This window comes from Lithobates pipiens, unplaced genomic scaffold, assembly GCF_037356315.1.
Source record: "Lithobates pipiens isolate NorthernLeopardFrog02 unplaced genomic scaffold, aLitPip1_a1.2 Scaffold_23, whole genome shotgun sequence".
NCBI classification, from domain to species: Eukaryota; Metazoa; Chordata; class Amphibia; order Anura; family Ranidae; genus Lithobates; species Lithobates pipiens.
The window spans coordinates 93,562,085-93,584,522 of record NW_027507785.1 but is presented as its reverse complement, the minus strand read 5'-3'; the positions used below and the strand labels follow the sequence as shown (position 1 = coordinate 93,584,522).

Sequence of the window (22,438 nt, the reverse complement as noted above, 5' to 3'; positions counted from 1 at the left end):
TGTTGACTCGACGCTCTCTCCGGCCGCAATGCCAGGGATGCGCTGCGCTGCCACTAACATAGGGACAAGGGGCGGTGTCACATGGGTTGATGTCACATGGGTTGGTGTCACATGGTGACCCCGCCCCTTACGATGTCACAGTCCCGGAGGATGCTGGGACTGTCGCCATGTGACATCAACCCATGTGACCAACCCATGTGATATCAACCCATGTGACACCGCCCCTTGTCCCTATATAAGTGGCAGCGCAGCGCGTCCCTGGCATTGCGGCCGGAGAGAACGTCGAGTCAACATCTCCAGGAGAAGAAGAAGAAGAAGAAGAACGGAAGGCGGCGGCGGCGGCAACAGAAGACCGGGCCACCGCCTGTAAAAGAGCTATAAGAAGGCGCGGTGGCCCGGCAGAAGAACCGAAGAGGGGGACAAGACCCCCGAAGTCGGAAGAAGAGGCCGCGGCGACGAAGAAGAATGCCTGGCTCCTCCGCTAGTAAAAGAGCTACAAGAAGGTAGCGGAGGAGTCCGGCGAGAAGACCCCCGAAGACGGAAGACCCCCTGAGCTGTGCAATAAATTATTTTGGTACGGCTCAGGAGGGGGTGGGGCGCTCGCTCGCCCCTCCTTTCCTGGCCGGCCGGGTAGCGTGCTCGGACAAGGGTCTGTTGTGGACTTTGGGGGGACCCCCACACCGATTTTTTTTCGGCGTTGGGGTTCCCCTTTAAGTCCATACCAGGCGGCGGGGCCAGTGACGTCTCCTTCGCGGGCCCCGCCTACCTGGAGACGCGCTCGAAATGAGCGGACTTTCCTCCGCGTGTGTGGGCGAGTCCGTTCATTTCAAAAGTAGGGCGGATAGTACGGTGAACTTAGTACGCCGTATTAGTCCGCTGAAAAAGTGCCATGTGTGGGCAAGTAGCCCGTTCGGAAAGTCCGACGAACAGTCTGGCGGGAAGTCCGCCAGACTAAGTACGTCGGACAGACAGCTACGTGTGTACGCGGCTTAAGATGGCCCCCACTCGTCTCTATACCATAGGAGGGCGGAAGCGACGTCAAAACGTCACTTCCGCCCATACCTCTTAGGCCGCGTACACACGCGGGGACTGTTCGCTCAACTTTGTCCGTCAAACAGTTTCAGCGAACAGTCCGCTCAAAATTAGCATGGACGGACTTGCCCACACACGACGAACAAACAGTTTGCTGAAACCGTGCGCGATGACGTGAACGGCACGTACGACGGGACGGAAAATACGACGTCCTATACACTGCATTACAACTTTCGGCGTGTAAATCCTTTCTGAGCATGCGCGGAACTTAGGCCGCGTACACACGGGCGGACTGTTCGCCCAACCTTGTCCGCTGAACAGTGTTTGGGCGGACAGTCCGCTCGTGTGTGGGCTTTCAGCGGACAGTTTCAGCGGACAGTTGGACGGACAAAGTCTTTCGGAAATTCCGAAAAACTGTCCGCTGAAACTGTGTTTGAGCGAACAGTCCGCCCGTGTGTGGGCTTGTCCGCTGTACTTTCGAAATGAGCGGACTGTTCCCGCTCGGAAAGTCCGCCCATTTCGAGCGCGTGTACAGGTAGGCGGGGCCCGCGAAGGAGACGTCGCGGGCTCCGCCGCCTGGAATGGGCTTAAAGGGGAACCCCAACGCCGAAAAAAATCGGCGTGGGGGTTCCCCCCAAGTCCACACCAGACCCTTGTCCGAGCACGCTACCCGGCCGGCCAGGAAAGGGGGGCGAGCGAGCGCGCCCCCCCTCCTGAGCCGTACCAGGCCGCGTGCCCTCAACATGGGGGGTGCCTTGGGGAAGGGGGGGGCCGCGCGGCCCCCCCACCCCAAAGCACCTTGTCCCCATGTTGATGAGGACAAGGGCCTCTTCCCGACAACCCTGGCCGTTGGTTGTCGGGGTCTGCGGGCGGGGGGCTTATCGGAATCCGGGAGCCCCCTTTAAGAAGGGGGCCCCCGGATACCGGCCCCCCACCCTATGTGAATGAGTATGGGGTACAATGTACCCCTACCCATTCACCTGTGAAATAAAGTACAAATAAAAACACAACACAGGGGGAAAAAATATTTTATTGCACAGCCGGGGGTCTTCCGTCTTCGGGGGTCTTCTCGCCGGACTCCTCCGCTATGTGTGTGTAGCTCTTTTGCCAGCGGAGGAGTCCGGCTTTCTTCCTCCCCGCCGCCGGCCTCTTCTCCCGACTTCGGGGGTCTTGTCCCCCTCTTCGGTTCTTCTGCCGGGCCACCGCGCCTGGTCCGGTGGCCCGGTCTTCTGTCGCCGTCTTCCGTTCTTCTGTCGCCGCCTTCGGTTCTTCTGCCGGGCCACCGCGCCTTCTTGTAGCTCTTTTACAGGCGGTGGCCCGGTCTTCTGTCGCCGTCGCCGCCTTCCGTTCTTGTTCTTCTTCTTGTTCTTCTTGTTCTTCTCCAGGCGATGTTGACTCGACGAGCTCTCCGGCCGGAATGCCGGGGACGCGCTGTGCGGTCACTTATATAGTGACAATGGGGCGGGGTCACATGGTATATGTCACATGGGTTGGTCACATGGGTTGATGTCACATGGGGACTATGACATCGTAAGGGGGCGGGGTCACCATGTGACATCAACCCATGTGACATATACCATGTGACCCCGCCCCATTGTCACTATATAAGTCACAGCGCAGGGCGGCTCTGGCATTCCGGCCGGAGGGAGCGACGTGTCAACATCGCCTGGAGAAGAACAAGAAGAACAAGAAGAAGAACACGAACGGAAGGCGGCGACGGCGACAGAAGACCGGGCCACCGCCTGTAAAAGAGCTACAAGAAGGCGCGGTGGCCCGGCAGAAGAACCGAAGGCGGCGACAGAAGAACGGAAGACGGCGACAGAAGACCGGGCCACCGGACCAGGCGCGGTGGCCCGGCAGAAGAACCGAAGAGGGGGACAAGACCCCCGAAGTCGGGAGAAGAGGCCGGCGGCGGGGAGGAAGAAAGCCGGACTCCTCCGCTGGCAAAAGAGCTACACACACATAGCGGAGGAGTCCGGCGAGAAGACCCCCGAAGACGGAAGACCCCCGGCTGTGCAATAAAATATTTTTTCCCCCTGTGTTGTGTTTTTATTTGTACTTTATTTCACAGGTGAATGGGTAGGGGTACATTGTACCCCATACTCATTCACATAGGGTGGGGGGCCGGTATCCGGGGGCCCCCTTCTTAAAGGGGGCTCCCGGATTCCGATAAGCCCCCCGCCCGCAGACCCCGACAACCAACGGCCAGGGTTGTCGGGAAGAGGCCCTTGTCCTCATCAACATGGGGACAAGGTGCTTTGGGGTGGGGGGGCCGCGCGGCCCCCCCTTCCCCAAGGCACCCCCCCATGTTGAGGGCACGCGGCCTGGTACGGCTCAGGAGGGGGGGGCGCGCTCGCTCGCCCCCCTTTCCTGGCCGGCCGGGTAGCGTGCTCGGACAAGGGTCTGGTGTGGACTTGGGGGGAACCCCCACGCCGATTTTTTTCGGCGTTGGGGTTCCCCTTTAAGCCCATTCCAGGCGGCGGAGCCCGCGACGTCTCCTTCGCGGGCCCCGCCTACCTGTACACGCGCTCGAAATGGGCGGATTTGCCTCCTCCTTACGTGGGCGAGTCCGTTCATTTCAAAAGTTGAGCGAACTGTTTGCCCAACCTTGTTCGTCAAACAGTCCGCTCGTGTGTGGGCAAGTCCGCTCATGCAAATTTTGAGCGGACTGTTTGACAAACTGTTTGCCGAACAAGGTTGGGCGAACAGTCCGCGCGTGTGTACGCGGCCTTAGTTTGACGAACAAGCCTACACACGAGGGGACTGTTCGCTGAAACCAAGTTTCAGCGGACAGTTTTTCGGAATTTCCGAAAAACTTTGTTCAGCAGACTGTTCGCTGAAACTGTCCGCTGAAAGCCCACACACGGGCGGACTGTCCGCCGAAACACTGTTCAGCGGACAAAGTTGGGCGAACAGTCCCCGCGTGTGTACGCGGCCTAAGGCTCCATGCACACTGAAGCTCAAAAAAGCTTTTCTGGACGCCAGATTGCTGGCAGAAAACGCTGGTTGAAAAACTTGCTTTTAACAGCGTTTTGTACTAGCGTTTATGAGCGTTTATGAGCGTTTATGAGCATTTATTAGCGTTAGCGTTTATGGGCGTTTTCAATAAAAATACACAGAGGACACTCCAAAAATCCCACAGTACATTCCAAACTCCCACAATGCATTGAAAAAATAGAATGCCGAACACTAATTAACGCGCGTTTATGAGCGTTTATAAGCGTTTATGAGCATTTATCAGCGTTTGTCGTTTTTTGGCGGTGAAAAACGGCACTTTGAACGCAAATTTCTGGCGTTCAGAAAAAAGCCCATAAACTCCACTGCTCATTAAAGCTGAAAAACGTCCATGTGTGCATGGACACATAGGCTAACATAGAGTGGAGTTTATGGGCTTTTAAAAAAAACGCCCAAACTCCAATAAACTGCAGTTTATGAGCTCCAGTGTGCAAGTACACTTAAAGGTACATTTTTTCAATGTCATTTTTCCAAATTACATTTTTTTTAAATGATTATTATTACATTTAAGTCCAAATATGAGATCTGAGGATTTTTTGACCCCAGATCTCATATTTAAGAGGACCTGTCATGCTTTTTTCTATTACAAGGGATGTTTACATTCCTTGTAATAGAAATAAAAGTGATCCATTTTTTTTTTTTAAAGTGTAAAAATAAATAAAATCTAGTAAAATAAATAAGAAAAAACATATTTTTTTTTAAATCCCCCAGTCCTGGTGAGCTTGCGCACAGAAGCAAACGCATACGTGAGTAGCGTCCGCATATGAAAACGGTGGTCAAGCCACACATGTGAGGTATCGTTGAGATCGGTAGAGCAAGAGCAAAAATTCTAGATCTCCTCTGTAACGCAAAACATGCGACCTGTAGAATTTTTTAAATATCGCTTATGGAGATTTTTGAGGGTAAAAGTTTGACGCTATTCCACGAGCGGGCACAATTTAGAAGCATGACATGTTGGGTATCAATTTACTCGGTGTAACATTATCTTATCATTTTATTCAAAAAAGTGAATTTTTTCCAAAAAAAGTGCGCTGGTAAGACCGCTGAGCAAATACGGTAAAAAAAAAAAAGTATTACAATGACTGCCATTTTATTCTCTAGGGTGTTAGAAAAAAACAAAATATAATGTTTGGGGGTTCTAAGTAATTTTCTAGCAAAAAAAACTGTTTTAAACTTGTAAACACCAAATCTGAAAAGGAGGCCTAGTCCTTAAGTTGTTAACTCTGGATCCATTAATCACCTAATGAATAGGGATGAGCCGAACACCCCCCGGACCAAAAGTTCGCACGAACATTAGAACCCTATTAATTACAATGGACGCGAACGTTCAAAATCTAAAGTGCTAATTATAACGGCCAATATACATGTTATTGTCCTAAAAAGGGTTTGGGGACCCGGGTCCTGCTCCAGGGGACATGTATCAATGCAAAAAGAAGTTTTAAAAACTGAAGTTTTTTCTGGAGCAGTCATTTTAATGATACATAAAGTGAAATATTCCTTTAAATATCGTACCTGGGGGGTGCCTAAAGTATGCCTGTGAAGTGGCATGTGTTTCCCATGTTTAGAACAGTCCCTGCACAAAATGACATTTGTAAAGGAAAAAAAGCCATTTAAAACTGCTTGCGGCTTTAATGTAATGTCTTGTCCTTGATGAAAATCTTTGAGAAAAATGGCATGGCTACCCCATCAGCCCCCTCCCCCAGCCCATTACCAGCCCCTTTGGGTCTTGTATGGATATTAAGGGGAACCCCGCACCCAAAATATGTTATGTTAATGTTAGGCAGATGCCTGTGTTGCACAAATTAACTACACAACACCAGCAACGAGGGCGTAGATTCAGGTGCATGCTGTGCAGGAGGCACACTACACTGACTGAATATTAGGCAGATGCCTGAGTTGCACAAATCAACTACACAACACCAGCCATAAGGGGGGTGTAGATTCAGGTGTATTCTGTGTAGGAGGCACAATACACCCACTGTAACAGTGCTAGGTTAGGAAGCAAAGCAAAGCTAACACTGTCCCTGCCTATCCTGCTCTCTCCCTGAACACTACACTCACTGTAACAGCGCTATCTAAAGAAATAAAGCACAGTTGACACTGTCCCTGCCTATCCTTCTCTCTATGAACGCCACAATACACTATACACTATACAAGGCCGCCGCGCTGGCAGCATTATATAGTGTGGGGCGTGTACTAAACCCCCTGAGCTATAATTGGCCACAGGCATCCAACCTGTGACCAATTATGGCTCTCCTCGCTGCCGGCGCTGTGATTGGCCAAGCATGCGGGGTCACAGTGCATGGTTGGCCAATCATCAGCCAGCAATGCACTGCGACTGGCACAGTGCATTGTGGACCGTTCGTATCACACAAATTTGATGCGAATGGCCCACAAAGTTCTGGTTTCGACGAACGGCCGATGTTCGATTCGAACATGGGTTCAAATCGAACACCGGGCTCATCCCTACTAATGAACAAAATTCCAAAAAAGTCAAGAAAATGGTGGAAGTAAGGTTACACAGGGACTTTATAACATGCTGGAAATCTCTCTGTGCAATAAACAGCACTTCAAGTGCTCAGGAGCACGTTCGGACAAGGAACAGCAAAATCAGACTATTGAGCCGTGATTTTACTTCCCGCAACCACTCGCCTGAATACTAACATACAGCCATTCCCAGCTGTACACATGCCACGGCCACAATGCTGAGCTTAGCAGCAAAACTTAAAATGATTGTAGAGGCAATATTTTTATTTTGTTAAAATAACCAATATGTCATACTTACCTCCCCTGAAGCCCTGATCCTTCAGATCTGGGGTCCTCACTGGCAATCCTGGCTCCTCTCTTTCCTGCTGAGTACCCTAATAGCAAGTCACTTGCTCTGGGGTCAGCGGAGTACCATCCATGAGTGCAGGGCGTTCACTGCACACGGGCCCCAAGTGATTACTGACTCTGTCCATTCATAACTGAAGCATCGTAAACTGTGTTTACAATGCTTTTGTTTATTAATGAAGAGGAGCCTCTGCTCTTTGTTCATTCTCCTGTTCATTCAAAGGGGAGATGACAGGGGTCTGTTTAGACCCCTGATATCTCACCAAAGCCCCCCCAACAGGGCTGATAATAAAAAAAGAATTTACATAGTTACATAATAGTTAAAGCGGGGTTCCACCCTAAAGTGAAACTTCCGCTGATCGGAACCCCCCCCCCCCCTCCGGTGTCACAATTGGCACCTTTTAGGGGGGAGGGGGGTGCAGATACATGTCAAAGACAGGTATTTACACCCACTTCCGGGCATAGACTCCCACGGGAGTCTATGCCTCTTCTTGTCCCTGCGCGCTGTCTGCTGGGACACACACGGGTCCCAGAGACAGCGCATACAATTCCTATTGCGCTGCGCGACCCACGCATGCGCAGTAGTGAACCGGGAAGTGAAGTCGCAGGGCTTCACTTCCTGATTCCCTCACCTAGAATGGTGACGGCAGCAGCCGAGAGCCGAGCGATCGATCGGCCTCGGCTGACGGCATCGCTGGAACCCGGGACAGGTGAGTGTCCATTTATTAAAAGTCAGCAGCTGCAGTATTTGTAGCTGCTGGCTTTTAATATTTTTTTCCACAGTGCAATCCCGCTTTAAGGTTGAATAAAGACAATAGTCTATCCAGTTCAACCTGTGTTAATAATAATAATAATAATAATAATAACCTGTGCAATAAATAATAATAATAATAAAAACAATGTGAAATTTTTTTTTTATAACAAACTACTGACACCGTCCACTGCTCTACTGACACTGTCCACTGCCCCAATCCCCTCCTCTCCAAAAAGCATTGTGAGAAAAAAAAATGTAACAATGTAAAAAAAAAAGTTATATTAATTTGTAAAATAAATGAATAAATAATAATAATAATAAAAAAAACTACTGAAACCATCAGAAATGAAAATAAAATAAAATAAATAATAAAAATAAAGAACTAGCCCTACTGATACGATCCTGCACATACTACCCACTGCTGTACACTCCGCACTCCTCATCTGCACATACTACCCACTTCCATAAACTCCATTCCTGCGCATACTACCCATTGCCCCATGCACTACGCACTCCTCTCATGCACATACTATCCACCGCTGTACACACTGCACTCCTCTCCTGAACATAATTACCACCGCCGTACACTCCGTACTCCTCTCCGGCACATAATACCCTCCACCATACACTTAGCACTCTTCTCTGGCACTATCACCTTTAAGCCACGGACAATATTTAGAGCAATTTAAACCATGCCCACTTTTCTCATTTTTTTTTATGCCTAGGGCCCACTTTTGATCGTGCACACGGGCCCACTGATTTCATGATATGCACCTGTCTGGCGGAACTTGTAGGTGCTCACTCCTGAGCTGGCTCTGTGTGTCTATTAAAGTTAAAAACCTTCTGCCTTTAAAATCACTTTAAACAACATGTTGCTTTGGTCTAATGCAGTTCTATGGGGCCGCTCCACAATCCCACTGCAACCGTGTGCAGTGATTGTGATTACATAGTACAGCAACTATAGGGTTAAATCAGGTGATGAGGAGGTGACATATCACCTCCTCACTGCCTGTCAAACAGCTCAGAAAAGCAGTCTGAGCATGGATCGCTTTTCAGAGAAATGGCAGTCCCTGCTGCACTTGTGAAGGAGCCCTTAGTCTATGTTCACACTTGTCTATTTTATATGGGACCAGAATCTGGCTTGCAGTTGCGGCGCAGCCCAACTGACATGAATGAGCGACTTTGACAGGCAGTGCTGCTTGTCAGTTCAATCTTCTGTGCTAAGTTTGCTGAGACACAAAGCATCGTGGCCATGGCAATTGTACAGCTCCCTCTGGCTGTATTGTAAACTTTAGGTGAGTGGTGGGAGGGCAGTAAAATCACAGCTCAACTGCCTGCTTTTACCATCCAATAAAGCAGACCTAACAGCATCTTGCAGTGGCTGTTCTGCTCATGCTTATCATGTCATAAGTATATGTATTAGAACAGAGGGATGAGAGAGGGTGGGCTTTTAAATGAAAAGCTTAGTTGCCCTTTTCAGAATAAAATGAAAAGGTGAATTAACACCCTACACCCTTCTGGTCCCCGCTGTACTTCTCTCCATGAGTGTCCATGCAGCCAGTGTAGTTTTCTGGGGATTTGAAGTCCCCACTCTTCTGCCCCTTCTTTCTGTAAGGCTTCAGTGATGAATCAAGGTGATTCTCTGTGCTGGCGGTGAGCAATCAGAACCACTCTGATCCATCCTGGAAGACCTTCAGAAAGAAAGGAGAGGAGAGAGGGGATATCAAATTCCTGGACTCATTGGTGACTGGTGCTTAATATTTTGGGGGGGTGTCAAACAATCCTGCCCCCTCCGGGAGATGGATGGAAGCGATCAGTTCCCCCCGGATGGACAGCGATCAGTGGCCTTACCTTAGAAGGTCGATGCTGCTCCTCCTTGCTCCAGGGAAGAGTCGGGGCCAAATAGGAAGTGGGTCCTCCTGAGATTCAATTAGCCAGAAGTCCTAAGACTCCCTAGCCAATCAGGTCTCTGGAGCCGCTTCCTGATTGGCGGGGAGGAGAATCAAGAAGACAATAGTGAATATCAATTCGCTATTGTCACACAACTGGATGGGTTCAGGGCGCAGTGCTCTGCCTCCTGAGCCTCATCATGTGCTTAAAAAAAAAATGTTTGAAATCCATGCGTCCGGCGCCCTGCATGTAGATTAGGCGCACGAATTAGGGGGGCTGTGCCCCTGTGCTTCTAATGGACGGACGACCACTGCCTGGACTGCTGCTACGCCACTGGCAGCTTATCACCCACGGGGCTAAGTACAGTGGGGCCCGGGATGAGGGTTGGGAGGATGTATGGTGATGGTACATTTTCATTTTTTCTGAAAAGATGAACTTACACTTTAAGAATAAAGAATTGTAGAGATATCCTAAACCTTGCATGCAAGTTCCCATTTCATGTTTTTTATCAAGAAGGAAGAGGGTAAGGGGGCAAATGTGATTCCAATGAACAGTTGGCAACCCATTTGGGATAAGTCTGGGAAAACCAGGCCCGTTGGCGACTATTCAAATTTTTAATGGACCTGTAGGCTCTGTTATATTGCATACTGGTGCAGGCACAACAGGGAGGACTCTCGGTGAAGGCCTCAAGCACACTTGAACATTTTCTTCTTAAAACATTTGGCAGTGATAAAAGCTGTGGAAATTCACATAATAATTGTAATCATAAAAGTGTCAGATCTTCCCTGATGTGTTGTTGAAACACGTATTTGTTGATTACTGCTGATAAATTTCTCATGTTGGAGCATTTTTCATCCGAATGAAGAAACAAAATGATGCAGCTGTTTTTTCTCATTCTATTTTCATTCATATCCATCAGTGTCTCCAAAACGTCGGCACAACAAAGCCGAAAGTCATCTGTGTACTGTAATAGATTTATGACAACATGAAAATAATTAGTGTATGTCTGTAACGCTTTACCAATGGATGTTTACCTTACTTAGATGCCTGTTTTCCTTCATTTCTTGTTTTCTGCAGAGATCAAAGGGGGTTCTCCTAGGTGTGGTTGGCACAGATGTTCCAGTGAAAGAACTTTTAAAGGCCATTCCCAAATATAAGGTAATACTTTAATAAAGAGGTGTTCATCTATTTACAGGTTGACGGAGGCCCACCTATTATAATAAACCTCAAGGCTTCTTTGTTTGGATATTTAAAACTCCACCTCTGCCCATCAGCTTTTTTTATTTTAATTTTTTTTTACTTTTTTTTTAATTCTTTATGAAAAAACATATCACCTGTTCATACTTACTGCAATAAATGGAGAAACATGAAGGAACAAGAAATCAAGGTGCTCTTTCCACTGGTATGGTTCTGTTGTTTCTTGTAAATGGCTTTATTAGTGTGCTGATATAATTTTGCTTGGAGAACAATAGTTCTCCTTGCTGACCTACTCTTGACAACAACAAAAAATTTGAAATGGGCCCACACATCATATAATGCAGCATCACAATAAACTTTATTAATCCAAGCAAACATACCAAAGAAGTCCGTTCTGGATCCTCCCACTCCAAGGCATTTTGACCATCTACTGTGCTTAAAGTTTAACCAAACCCAATATAAAAACATTTAAAAAATTGCATGACTTTCTCCAATGCACAGATACACTATATTGCCAACAGTATTGGGATGCCTGCCTTTACACATATGAACTTTCTTGGCATTCCAGTCTTAGCCCTTGTACACACGGTCGGACATTCTGACAACAAAATCCGTCTGATTTTTTCCGACGGATTTTGTCCGAAACTGGTGTTGCATACACACGGTCAGACAAAGTTGTCGGAAAATCCGATAGTTCGGAAAATGAAGACGTTCGTTCGTTATGACGGGACTACGTTCAGGTTAGTAGCCAATAGCCTCATAATTTGATCTGAACATGCGTGGCACTTTGTCCGATCGGAATTCTCTACAAACGATCGGACAAAGTCCGATCGGATCATGTTGTCGGAAAATTTTATATCCAGCTTTCAAACTTTGTTGGTCGGACATTCCGACGGAAAAATTCCGATGGAGCCCACACACGGTCGGATTATCCGACAACGCGGTCCGATCAGACATTTTCTGTCGGAATGTCTGACAGTGTGTACAAGGGCTTAGTCCGTAGGGGTGAATTAGCTTGGAGACTGTGAGCCAAACCTTCTTGTTCAACATCAGTGCCTGACCTCACAAATGCCCTTTTGGAAGAACTGGCAAACATTCCCATAGACACACTCCTAAACATTGTGGACAGCCTTCCCAAAAGAGTTGAAGCTGTTATAGCTGCAAAGGGTGACCCAACTCAATATTGAACCCTACGGACTAAGACTGGGACGCCATTAAAGTTCATGTGTGTGTAAAGGCAGGCGTCACAATATTTTTGGTAATATAGTGTATATGGTTTAAAATGACAGTAAAAAATCAATTTACATCCATTACTTAACCACGTGAGCTCCGGAAGCTTTTACCCTCTTCATGACCAGGCTCTACTTTAACTGGTAATTGCACAGTCATGCAACACTATACGCAAATACATTTATATATTTTTTTCACACAAATAGAGCTTTTGGTGGTATTTAATCACCACTGAGTTTTTTTTTTTTTTTTATCATAAAAAAGGAAAAACAATGAACATTTTGAAAAAAACAACAAAAAAAAGTATTTTCTACTTTCTGTTAAAATCAAATTTCTTCATAATTTTGGGGCAAAATATATTCTGCTACATGTTTTTGGTAAAAAAAAATCCAAACAAGTATATATTAATTGGTTTGTGTGAAAGTTATAGCATCTACAAACTGGTGTATAATGCATATTTGAAAATTGATCAATTCTGATGTACTGATAGACAATCTTTTTTCTTAAGACCCTTAAAATTCCAGGACTGTAAAAATTCCCCCCAAATGACCCCTTTTTTCGAAAGTAGACAGTCTGAGATAATAGGCATGGTGAGTTTTTTAAAGTTGTAATGTTTTGTTACAATTTTTGGCAAAATTAAGAAATTAAATAAAATGTGGAGGTGTTTTACCTACTGTCACCAGTGCAATACAGCCTCACCATATCACTAGTGTGGTGGTGATCAGGGACACTGACTGGTGACAGCATGTAATAAACAAAAAAAAAAAGAAAGGATAAAAAATTTACATAATTTTTTTATTACATTTTCATCAGAGTAGTTCAGTATCATCAATGTGCCACTGTACTACTCTGGAGGATGATCAAGGATTTTTTTTTTTACACTTTGATTGCTGCTACAATGATGTTCACTATAACAGCAAGGTTTTGAACTGTCATTAATGGGTTGCATTCATAGCAACTGTGATTTTACTATTGTGATTGGCCACCAGCTATCACATGGTACAGGGTGCTGTGATTGGCCCAGGAAACATGTAACAGCTGTGGGCCACTCACAGCTCACTATAGGAAACTCAGCTGTTATGAATGAATTCATAACAGATTTGTTGACATTGTGATCATGTGATCGCATAGCGATCACATGATCACCTGGCCAATCGGATATCAGCAACTGCAATCCACTGTGTCCTGTGGACATCATGGTCGCACAACATGTGCTAACTGACACGTGCAGGTGTGTCACATAGCCTGTTGTTGCCACCAGCCTAAAGTATATGTACTGCAGGTGGTCTGCAACTGGTTAGAGGCCCTGTAATCTATTTTTCATTAAATCATTTCCTATTGTGTTTTTCTGCCTCCTTACATCCTGGGGGTACGCTAACCCTACAGGGTGCATTCCCACTGTACTGTTTGTGCTGGCCCTGGTACTATTATCATGGTATATGTAGTCTGAGGCTAGCAGTGCACATGACCATGATATAAGTTCTGCTCAAGGCTCAGACTGAAACTTCAAATACAGTGGTTTAGAACTTTGTGGGGTAGAATGAAATAACTTCTAAATAAAAAAAAAACATGTTTTTGAGCTTATTCTGCAAAAAAACATGAGGTATTCATTGGTATGTGAGGATGGGCATGGACATATGTTTTAATGTGAGGGTTAGCAGCACTTTAATCATGCATTTACACCCAGTAGGTGGGCAAAATGTGGAAGGATCCATGAAGGCTTCTTTGGTCTCTTTGTCTAGATCAGTGTTTCTCAAACTTTTTTTAGTCAAGGCACCCTTTAAAATTTATGGACAGTCTTGAGGCACCCCATCCTAAAATATAAACACTATTCTAATGCCCCATACACACGGTCGGAAATTCAGACAGAAAAAGTCTGTTTGGATTATGTTGTCAGAAAATCCGATCGTGTGTGGGCTCTACCGGATTTTTTCCGTCGGAATTTCCGAGAGCTGGATCTAAAATTTTCCGACAACAAAATCCGATCGGACTTTTTCTGATCATATGTAGAGAATTCTGATGCACAAAATACCATGCATGCTCAGAAAAAAATTTGAGACGAAAGCTATTGGCTACTGGGCTCTACGTAGTCCCATCATACTTGTTTTATGTCACCTCGTTCCGAACTATCGGATTTTTCGACAACTTTGTGTGACCGTGTGTATGCAACACAAGTTTTGGCCAAAATCCGTGGTTGGAATGTCCAAGCGTGTGTATGGGGCATAATATTTTTTTAACTCAACAACATCCATACACGTATGAGACCCGACAAAACTGGTACTTACTAGTATTCCAATGTTTCTCGTCTTCCTCACTTTTTCTCCACCACTCAGCTAATGTGACCCCAAAACTGACGGAGAAGAGCAGGGGAGGGTCAAACAAGGATACTATACAGGTGACTGGCATCCTCCTTATCAACTGATGATGTCATTGGTCGTTTAGAGGTTGGCAGGTAGAAGGTTGTAATGGGCACAATCAAAACCTGTGGCTTTGTGTAACTAAAAGGCAGGCTTCATCCACCCTTGTAAAAGAAAAAATTGCCAATGCACCCCCAAGGAAACCTCAAGGCTCCCCATGGAGCCAGGGCACCCTGGTTGAAAAATTCTGGTCTAGCTCAATAAAGTTTATTGATTTGCTAAATTATATAACATTCATATTGTTTTTAGAGCCATGATAGAGAATTGCATCCCACTCTTGGCGGCTTTACCTTGTGCCACATAGGTATACCTGTACACTGTTGTCACTCAGTCTATATTGGTGAATATCTAATATTGCAGTGGTGGACTGTACTGAAAATAGCATCCCACTCTTTGTGGTTGAATTTACTTGTTGATCATGAGAAGAAGTGAACTTTTAAGATTGCAGATATTGAGAAAGATCTGTACTTTATTGGTGCCCCCTTGTTCATCCACAAGCTTCTCGGCAAATAGTTTATAGATTGTTCTCTGCCCATATAAATCATTTGTGTCTTGAAATGCATTGAATGCTGCCGCAGGATTACTTGTTACTAAAGGTGGCTTATTTTGCTTTCTAGTATTTACTGAATTACTGGATAATCAATGTCATCAGATAATAAAAAATGATTTTGGAGGTGTTGCTTTGGAATATAAACAAGTATCAAATGTGCCCCTATTATTTAAGCGTACACGTCCCTTTTCCAGGCCTGTTCTCGGCTGAGTGTTCAATAAAACATTCCTTTTGGATACACGGGAAAACCAGATGGACATAGAACTATATGAATGGATCACAGGTGTTCTGCAGTGCCTGGCTCTTTCCCCAAACGTTGTAAACTACATGTGCTTTTTTCCTCATATGTCTTAGTTATAACCTTCCATAAACAAACTCTGGAAAGTCCGCAGTGGATGTAATTGTGGTCTACAATGGGGATTTATATCAGCAGATATACCAAACACACAGAAAGAGAACACTGGAGAACAGTGAAAGTAAAGCAAATTTCATTGTGTTATATATACTTATTTGTGCAAGATCACCTGCTCAGAGTAGAAGTGCCAATTTGTGGTGATATTGCTTTAAACGCATAGGAAATACAGCCAAGGGCAGAAAATATTTTATATAAAAGACATGTAAAGTATTGCATATGTGGTGGTCTTACCCTGGTGCTATACTGTTAGAAAGCATAAGGAAGATGAAAACACTTGCCCCATCTTTTGCTATCACTCTTTGAACGACACTTGCTCAGTCATAAAACACTGTACCCAAATTAAATTTTATAATTTTTTTCCCCACAGAGCTTTCTTTTGGTGGTATGTGATCACCTCTGGCTTTTTTGTTTTTTGTTAAAAAAATGAAAAAATACCAAAAAAAAAAAAAATATACAAAACCATTTTATATTTTGTTAATACATTTTACAAACAGGTAATTTTTCTCCTTCATTGATGTACGCTGATGAGGCAACACTGATGGGCACTGATAAGGCGGCACTGATGGGCACCAATAGGTGGCACTGATGGGCACAAATAGGCGGCACTGCTGGTCATTGATAGGTGGCATTGGTGGGCACTGATGGGTGGTACTGATGGGTGGCACTGAAGGGCATTAATTGGTGACACTGAAGGGCACTAATAGGTGGCACTGATAGTTGGCACTGATGGGCACTGATAGGTGGCAGTGATGGGCACTCTTTGGCACTGGTAGGTGACACTGATAGGCAGCATTGCTAGGTGGCACTGATTGGCACCACTGGTGGGCATTGATAGGTGGCACGCATGGGCATTGATAGGTGGCACCGATTACTTGCACTGCTATGCACTGGTGGGCACTTATTTGTGGCACTGCAGGCGGCACTGGCAGGCGGTACTGGTTGGCACAGATGAGGCGGCTTCGCCTCTTCCTCTTCAGGACCAATGTCCCTTGCACAGAAGCCGGTGATTGAAAAAAAAAAAAGATTACCGATCTTCTGTTTACATCACGTGATCAGCTGTCATTGGCTGACAGCTGATCATGTGGTAAGGGGCCGGAATCGACCCCTTACTCCGATCTGTGATCACCTGAGTCTCATTGACTCAGTGATCAAAGCACGCACTGCACGCCCCCTGCAGAGAGCATGCAAAGGGGAGGACATCTATTGACGGCCTCCCGGCAAAGTAGGTCCGCGCTGTCGCCATCATTCGGCTATATTGTGGATTTGAAGGGGTTCATATATATATATGGTGGTAAGGTGGCTCGACTGCGCCAGATCACATACCTATTACGTGATCTGACACCTACGGGTAGGGGGTAGGGGGCATGCGCTGTCAGTATCTCTGCTGTGCTGTGATTAAACACAATAGATGTCGATCACTGAGGGCCGGCCAGGTGGTGGTCATGAATTTACACAGGACAGAGCTTTGCCTATGTAAACAAGGCAGAATCCTGTCCTGCCAGTGGGGAAGTAGTAGATGCTCTTTTCCCGCAAAGTAGGGAATAAAATCCATTACATCCCTTAGTAAAAGCACCTCCCCCAGTACACATAAACACTGGTTAGGTGCACATTTAACACTTTGATTGCCCTCAATTTTTAACCCCTTACCAGCCAGTGTCATTAGTACAGTGGCAGTGCATAATTTTAGTGCGGATCACTGTATTAGTGTCACTCGTTCCCAAAAAGTGTCACTTACAGTAGTGTCCGAATGTCTTCAGTAATATCACAGTTCGTTTTACGTTGCTGATCGCTGCCATTACTAGTAAAAATTAATGAATAAATACAAATTCCAGCATATATCCTATAGTTTGTAGACAAAAACTTTTGTGCAAACCAATCAATATACGCTTATTCGCTTAATGAGATTTTTTTTTACCAAAAACATGTAGCAGAATACATATTGGCTTAAATTTATCAAGAAATGTTATTGGACATGTTTTATAGCAGAAAATAAAAAATATTGTTTTTTTTTTTTCCAAAATTGTCAGTTTTTTTGTTTATAGGGCAAAATACCACCAAAAGGAAGCTCTATTTGTGGGGAAAAAAGTACAAAAATGTTGTTTGGGTACAGTGTAGCACGACCGTGCAATTAATTTGTCAGTTATCACCTGTAAATAGCCTGGTCATGAAGGGGGGTAAATCTTCAAGCTGTTAAACTACTACTGGACCACAACACATCAGCAATGCCCACCTGAGTCATCCTGTTTCATATCTAAATTAAAAAATCCGCACTGCACTACTCAAGAGATTTAGGAAAAGCTGCAAACACCACAATCAGACAAATTGAGTGCATAATAGGAATATTAAGTGCAGAGCTAATCCATATTATGTATATATATTAAAAAATTGTGCAAGTATGCAAACTGTAAGTATAACACATTAGCTGTGCAATGTAAAATAAAGTGCTAGGTGCAAACAGCAATAAATGAATATCAATACAATTCATAAACTGAAATCACTAAAAAGTCTATGTGTGAAATGACATTGTGAACAAATAACCCAAGAGGGGAAAAACAAAAAAGAGTCCAAACAGGTAAAATGAACTCACAAGTGTTTAAATGGAAATCATTATTGAAATTGAAGATATATTCGACCTCTGAAGGATAGGCCACCATCCAGTAAGAAAATCACCGTAGATTGGGAATCCACCACCAATGGAAAAAAAAATTGGATACTCTTACCAGACTCAGTGGATCCAATGTCAGCGGCACAGAGTCAAACAGTTATGGAACTGGGAACGTGGTCACTCTCAGGAAACAACATGGGATGTCAGCTTCCGTTCAACCTAGTCAGTGGACCCAATCGTGAACTCCACTATTCATAAAAGAAAAAGACCGCCACATAGCATAAAACCATCAACTATTGGTTTTATTATAAAAGGTAGAACACTTACATCAATGATGATATAAACATATGAAATAAGGTGTGTGATCACAAATACATCCAAGAAGAGCAGTAACACAGAGCTAGTTTAGTCTACCTGACTGGTTTCATTCAATAGAACATCATCCGGGGCATTTTAACGGAAAATTCCTATCAAAATACTTACCGTAATTTTCCTTTTCTGATGGACTCCATGGCAGCAACGTGTGGGTTAAGTCCCGCCTCCACTACCCTATAGGACACCACTCCCATAAATCTTTGCTCCCTGCCCATGGCCGTGTTCGGTAACTAGCCTACTCCAGCCATTTTGGGAGGGAACTCCTGCTGCCATGGAGTCTATCAGGAAAGGAAAATTACGGTAAGTATTTTGATAGGAATTTTCCGTTTTCCTGACAGACTCCATGGCAGCAACGTGTGGGAAATAACTCGCCAAACACACTCGGGTGGGCAAAAATGCTGAACAAAAATGTATGTAACACTGTCAACCGACAGCACCTTTAAACCAAAATCAATGGAAGATAAACTGGTAGTTTCGACACAATAGTGAGCCATAAATGTATGAATGGATGACCAAGAGGCAGCCTTGCAGATAAACTCAGGAGCCACATGACGTGAAGCTGCCCAAGAAGTAGAGAGACTTCTCGTGGAATGTGCCGTAACCGCCTCAGGAGGAGCCAAGCCCTTCTCTTTAAAAGCCCACTGGATCGCCTGAACCACCCACGTGGCGATGGCTCTGACCAAAGCCCAAAGGCCTTTGTTTTTACAGTGAAAAAGAACAAAAAGATAATCCGATTGCCGGAAAGAAGCTGTTGCCTCCAAGTATCATTTCATAATAATTCCCATGTCGAGAGGATGAAGATCCTGACTCCCAGCCGAATTAAAGGTAGGAAGAGTAATATCCTGAATTTCGTGGAAGACTGAGGTAACCTTTGGATTCGACCCCAGTATTGGCACTAGGACCACTCTGTCAGGAAAAAATGTGAGGAAAGGATCCTTTGATCCTAAAGACTGAAACTCAGAGACTCTCTTTGCTGAAGATATGGCTACCAAAAAAGATGTCATTAGGGACAATTCTTTAAATTGAAAGTGTTCTGTCCAGTTGTGAGAAGAAGATGAGAACCAGCGGTAAATCCACTTGGGGAATCTAGGTTTCCTCTGTGGTCTAAGTCTAATTGCTCCTTTAAAGAATTGCTGAACCAAGGGATGTTTAGCCCAGGATACTCCAGAGACTTGTACACGAAGAGCGCTGACAGATAGGGGAATGTCTAGTCTGGACTGTAAGAGACCCAAAACATCCTGAACCGTCAGATTACCATTAGAGCAAGACTTGGAAGACAAGTGACTTGTGAATCCTGACCAAATCCTCTCATACACCTGGTTGGTACTTTTCCTCCTTGCACCCATGAGAGTAGGAAAGGCCTCCTTGGGACAACCCAGAGCCTCTAATCTTCCCCTCTCAAAAACCAGACCCTCAGACATAGATGGGCCGGACAGGGATGGAGCTTCGAGCCCTGGGATAGAAGATCGGGTCTGAGAGGTAAGGGAATCGGATCTCTGACGCTGAGGAGCATTAGAAGCGGAAACCATGGCCTGTTGGGCCAAAAAGGTATTACAGCTATCACCTCTATTGCTTCTGATTTGAGTCTCCGCAGGAACTGTAGAATAATGGGAATCGGAGGAAAGGCGTAAGCTTTGTTGAACCGCCATCGATCCGTCAGTGCATCCACTCCGTAAGCCTGAGGATCCCGAAACCTGGAATAATACCTTGCCAGTTTCTTGTTGCAAGGAGAGGCAAATAGGTCAACCTCTGGGGAGAAACACAACGTTAGAATCCGCCTGAAAACTTCCTCGTGAAGAGACCATTCGTTGTTGTCCAGATTGACTCAAGACAGGAAGTCCGCTTGGACGTTCTGCGTTCCTGGAACATAAGTTGCTGTAATGCTGACCAGGTTCTTCTGAGCCCAAGACATGATTGGCTCTACCCCTGAAGAAGGCACAGACTCCGAGTACCTCCTTGTCACCTTATATATGCCCCTGCTGTTGTGTTGTCTAGTCTGAGAAGAACCGAAGTTCCTGAGATCAGATGACGAAAGGCTAGGAGCGCCCGGAAGGCTGTCTTTAATTCTAGAATATTCTACACCATCCCCCTGGAAGGGAAGTCCCAGGTGCCTTGTGCTACTTCCGTCAAACAGTGGGCGCCCCAGCCCCTGTTACTGGCATCCAAAGTTATTGATATCCATGAGATGGGGAGAATGGAATGACAATTGAATAGATTCTCCTTCTGAAGCCACCAGGGCAGAGAGATTCTCATTGAAGATGTGATCCGGATAAGTTGAGCCTTGTCGCCTAACCATTGGTGAAGAAACCCTTTTTGGAATGGTCTCATCTTCCATTGGGCCCACTTCACCATTGGAATGGTGGCCACCATAGTGCCAATAATTCTCAGGCACTGAAGAGCCGGGAGATGGGAGGCTGAGAGGGCCGGACGAATTCTGTCCCGAATTACCGGTACTTTCTCTTCGGGTAATGAGATGGTGCCCTTCACTGTGTTGAAGAGTGCGCCTAGGAATACAAGAGAGACTGAGAAGGAATTAACTGACTCTTTTCTAGATTCAGGATCCAACTGAATTCTTGAAGAGTGGAAATAACCTGATCCTTGTGCAATAACAGACGGTCTCTGTCCTGGACTAGCAGCAGAAGATCGTCCAAATAGTGGTGAAGACGAATCCCCTTGGATCTCAATAGAGCCACTACGGCCAACAACACCTTTGAAAGACTCGGGGGGATGTCGAAAGCCCGAACGGAAGACATACGAACTGAAGATGTGGTTTTCCTACTGAAAATCGCAGAAACTGCTGAAAATCTTCTGCCACAGGGACATGAAAGTAAGCGTCCTTTAGGTTTATTGAAAACATCCAGACGCCTGACTGTTGTATTGTTGACAAGGTTTCCATCTTGAACCTTTTCCTTTTTGATAAAATGATTCAGATGTGTAAGGTCTATGACTGGCCTCCAAGAACCGTTTTTCTTTTGGACCATAAAAAGAGGAGAATAAATTCCTCTCCCTCGTTGATCATCTGGCACGGGAACGGCAGCGCCTTGAGCCAGTAAAGATTTCACGTAGGCCAACAGGATCTGCCTTTTTTCTTCTGAGGTCGGAAGGGAGGTGGGAACATACTTTAGTCTTGGGGACCTGCTGAAGGTCCAAGAATGACCTGAAGAGACCGTTCTGACGGTTCAGAAGTCCTGGACTGAGGCTGCCCAGACATGCCGAAAAAGTAGAAGATGAGCCCCCACCTGGCCGGGCCCAATCTCAAAAAGATTTGGTTGGTTCCCTCTCTCCTGTCGCACTGCTCTTGGCGGATTTCTTGAAAGGAGGACTGCCTTGACTTCCATGACCTGGAATATTTTCGACCCGGTCTATAGCTACGGGCCTCCCTGGCCTGCTCTTGATATTGCTTTTTAGGAAAAAATCTCCTCTGGCTTTCTAAACGTCTATCCTGAGGGAGAAACCCCGACTTCCCACCAGAGGCCCGGGTTATGGCATTATCCAACTTATTCCCAAAAAGGGAAGAACCCTCGAAAGGGATATGGCACCACACCTGTTTAGATGCTGGATCAGCCAGCCAGGGACGGAGCCCAAGAGCCCGTTTGGCGGTTACAGCTGAAAGCATAACCCGAGACACTAAGCGGATGATGTCAATCGAAGCCTCCCCCAGAAAAGCCGATACAAGCCGTAACTCCTGGATAGGAGAGTTTTTGCGACTTCATCCGAAATGTTTCTGAGGGTATCATCCACCCTGTCCGTCCAGACTTCCATGGCCTTGGACATTGCCGCTAAAGCCAATGCTGGCTTGCATGCCAAACCAGCAGTGAGGTAGACTCTCTTTAAATCGGAATCAATCCGCCTATCTAAGGCATCCTTAAATGAAACTGTATCTTCCAATGGAAGGGTTACATGTTTTACTAGTCTCATCACCGCTGCATCCACGAGAGGAGCTGAAACCAGATACTTGACCTCATCCTCAAAGGGATATAACCTTAGGACTTTTGAGAGCATACTATTCTTTTTCTCAACTTTTAGTCCATTCATCCGTGATGACCTCACCAAGTTCAGACAGGAATGGAAAGTTAAGACGCTCCCTTTTAAGTTGCTTAAAATACTTCCTTTGTTTGGAAGGATT

The 22,438-nt window shown here is 45.6% G+C and overlaps 1 protein-coding gene across 2 annotated transcripts in view; it reads left to right on the top strand.

Annotated features, from left to right (window-relative positions):
* CACNA2D3 (calcium voltage-gated channel auxiliary subunit alpha2delta 3) overlaps nt 1-22,438 on the top strand; it is a 1,440,485-nt gene that overhangs the window by 949,136 nt on the left and 468,911 nt on the right. For both annotated transcript variants that reach the window (XM_077452052.1, XM_077452053.1), the window contains one exon: nt 10,601-10,681. In XM_077452052.1, coding sequence (XP_077308178.1) covers nt 10,601-10,681 — 81 coding nt within the window. The remainder of the gene's footprint in view (nt 1-10,600; nt 10,682-22,438) is intronic.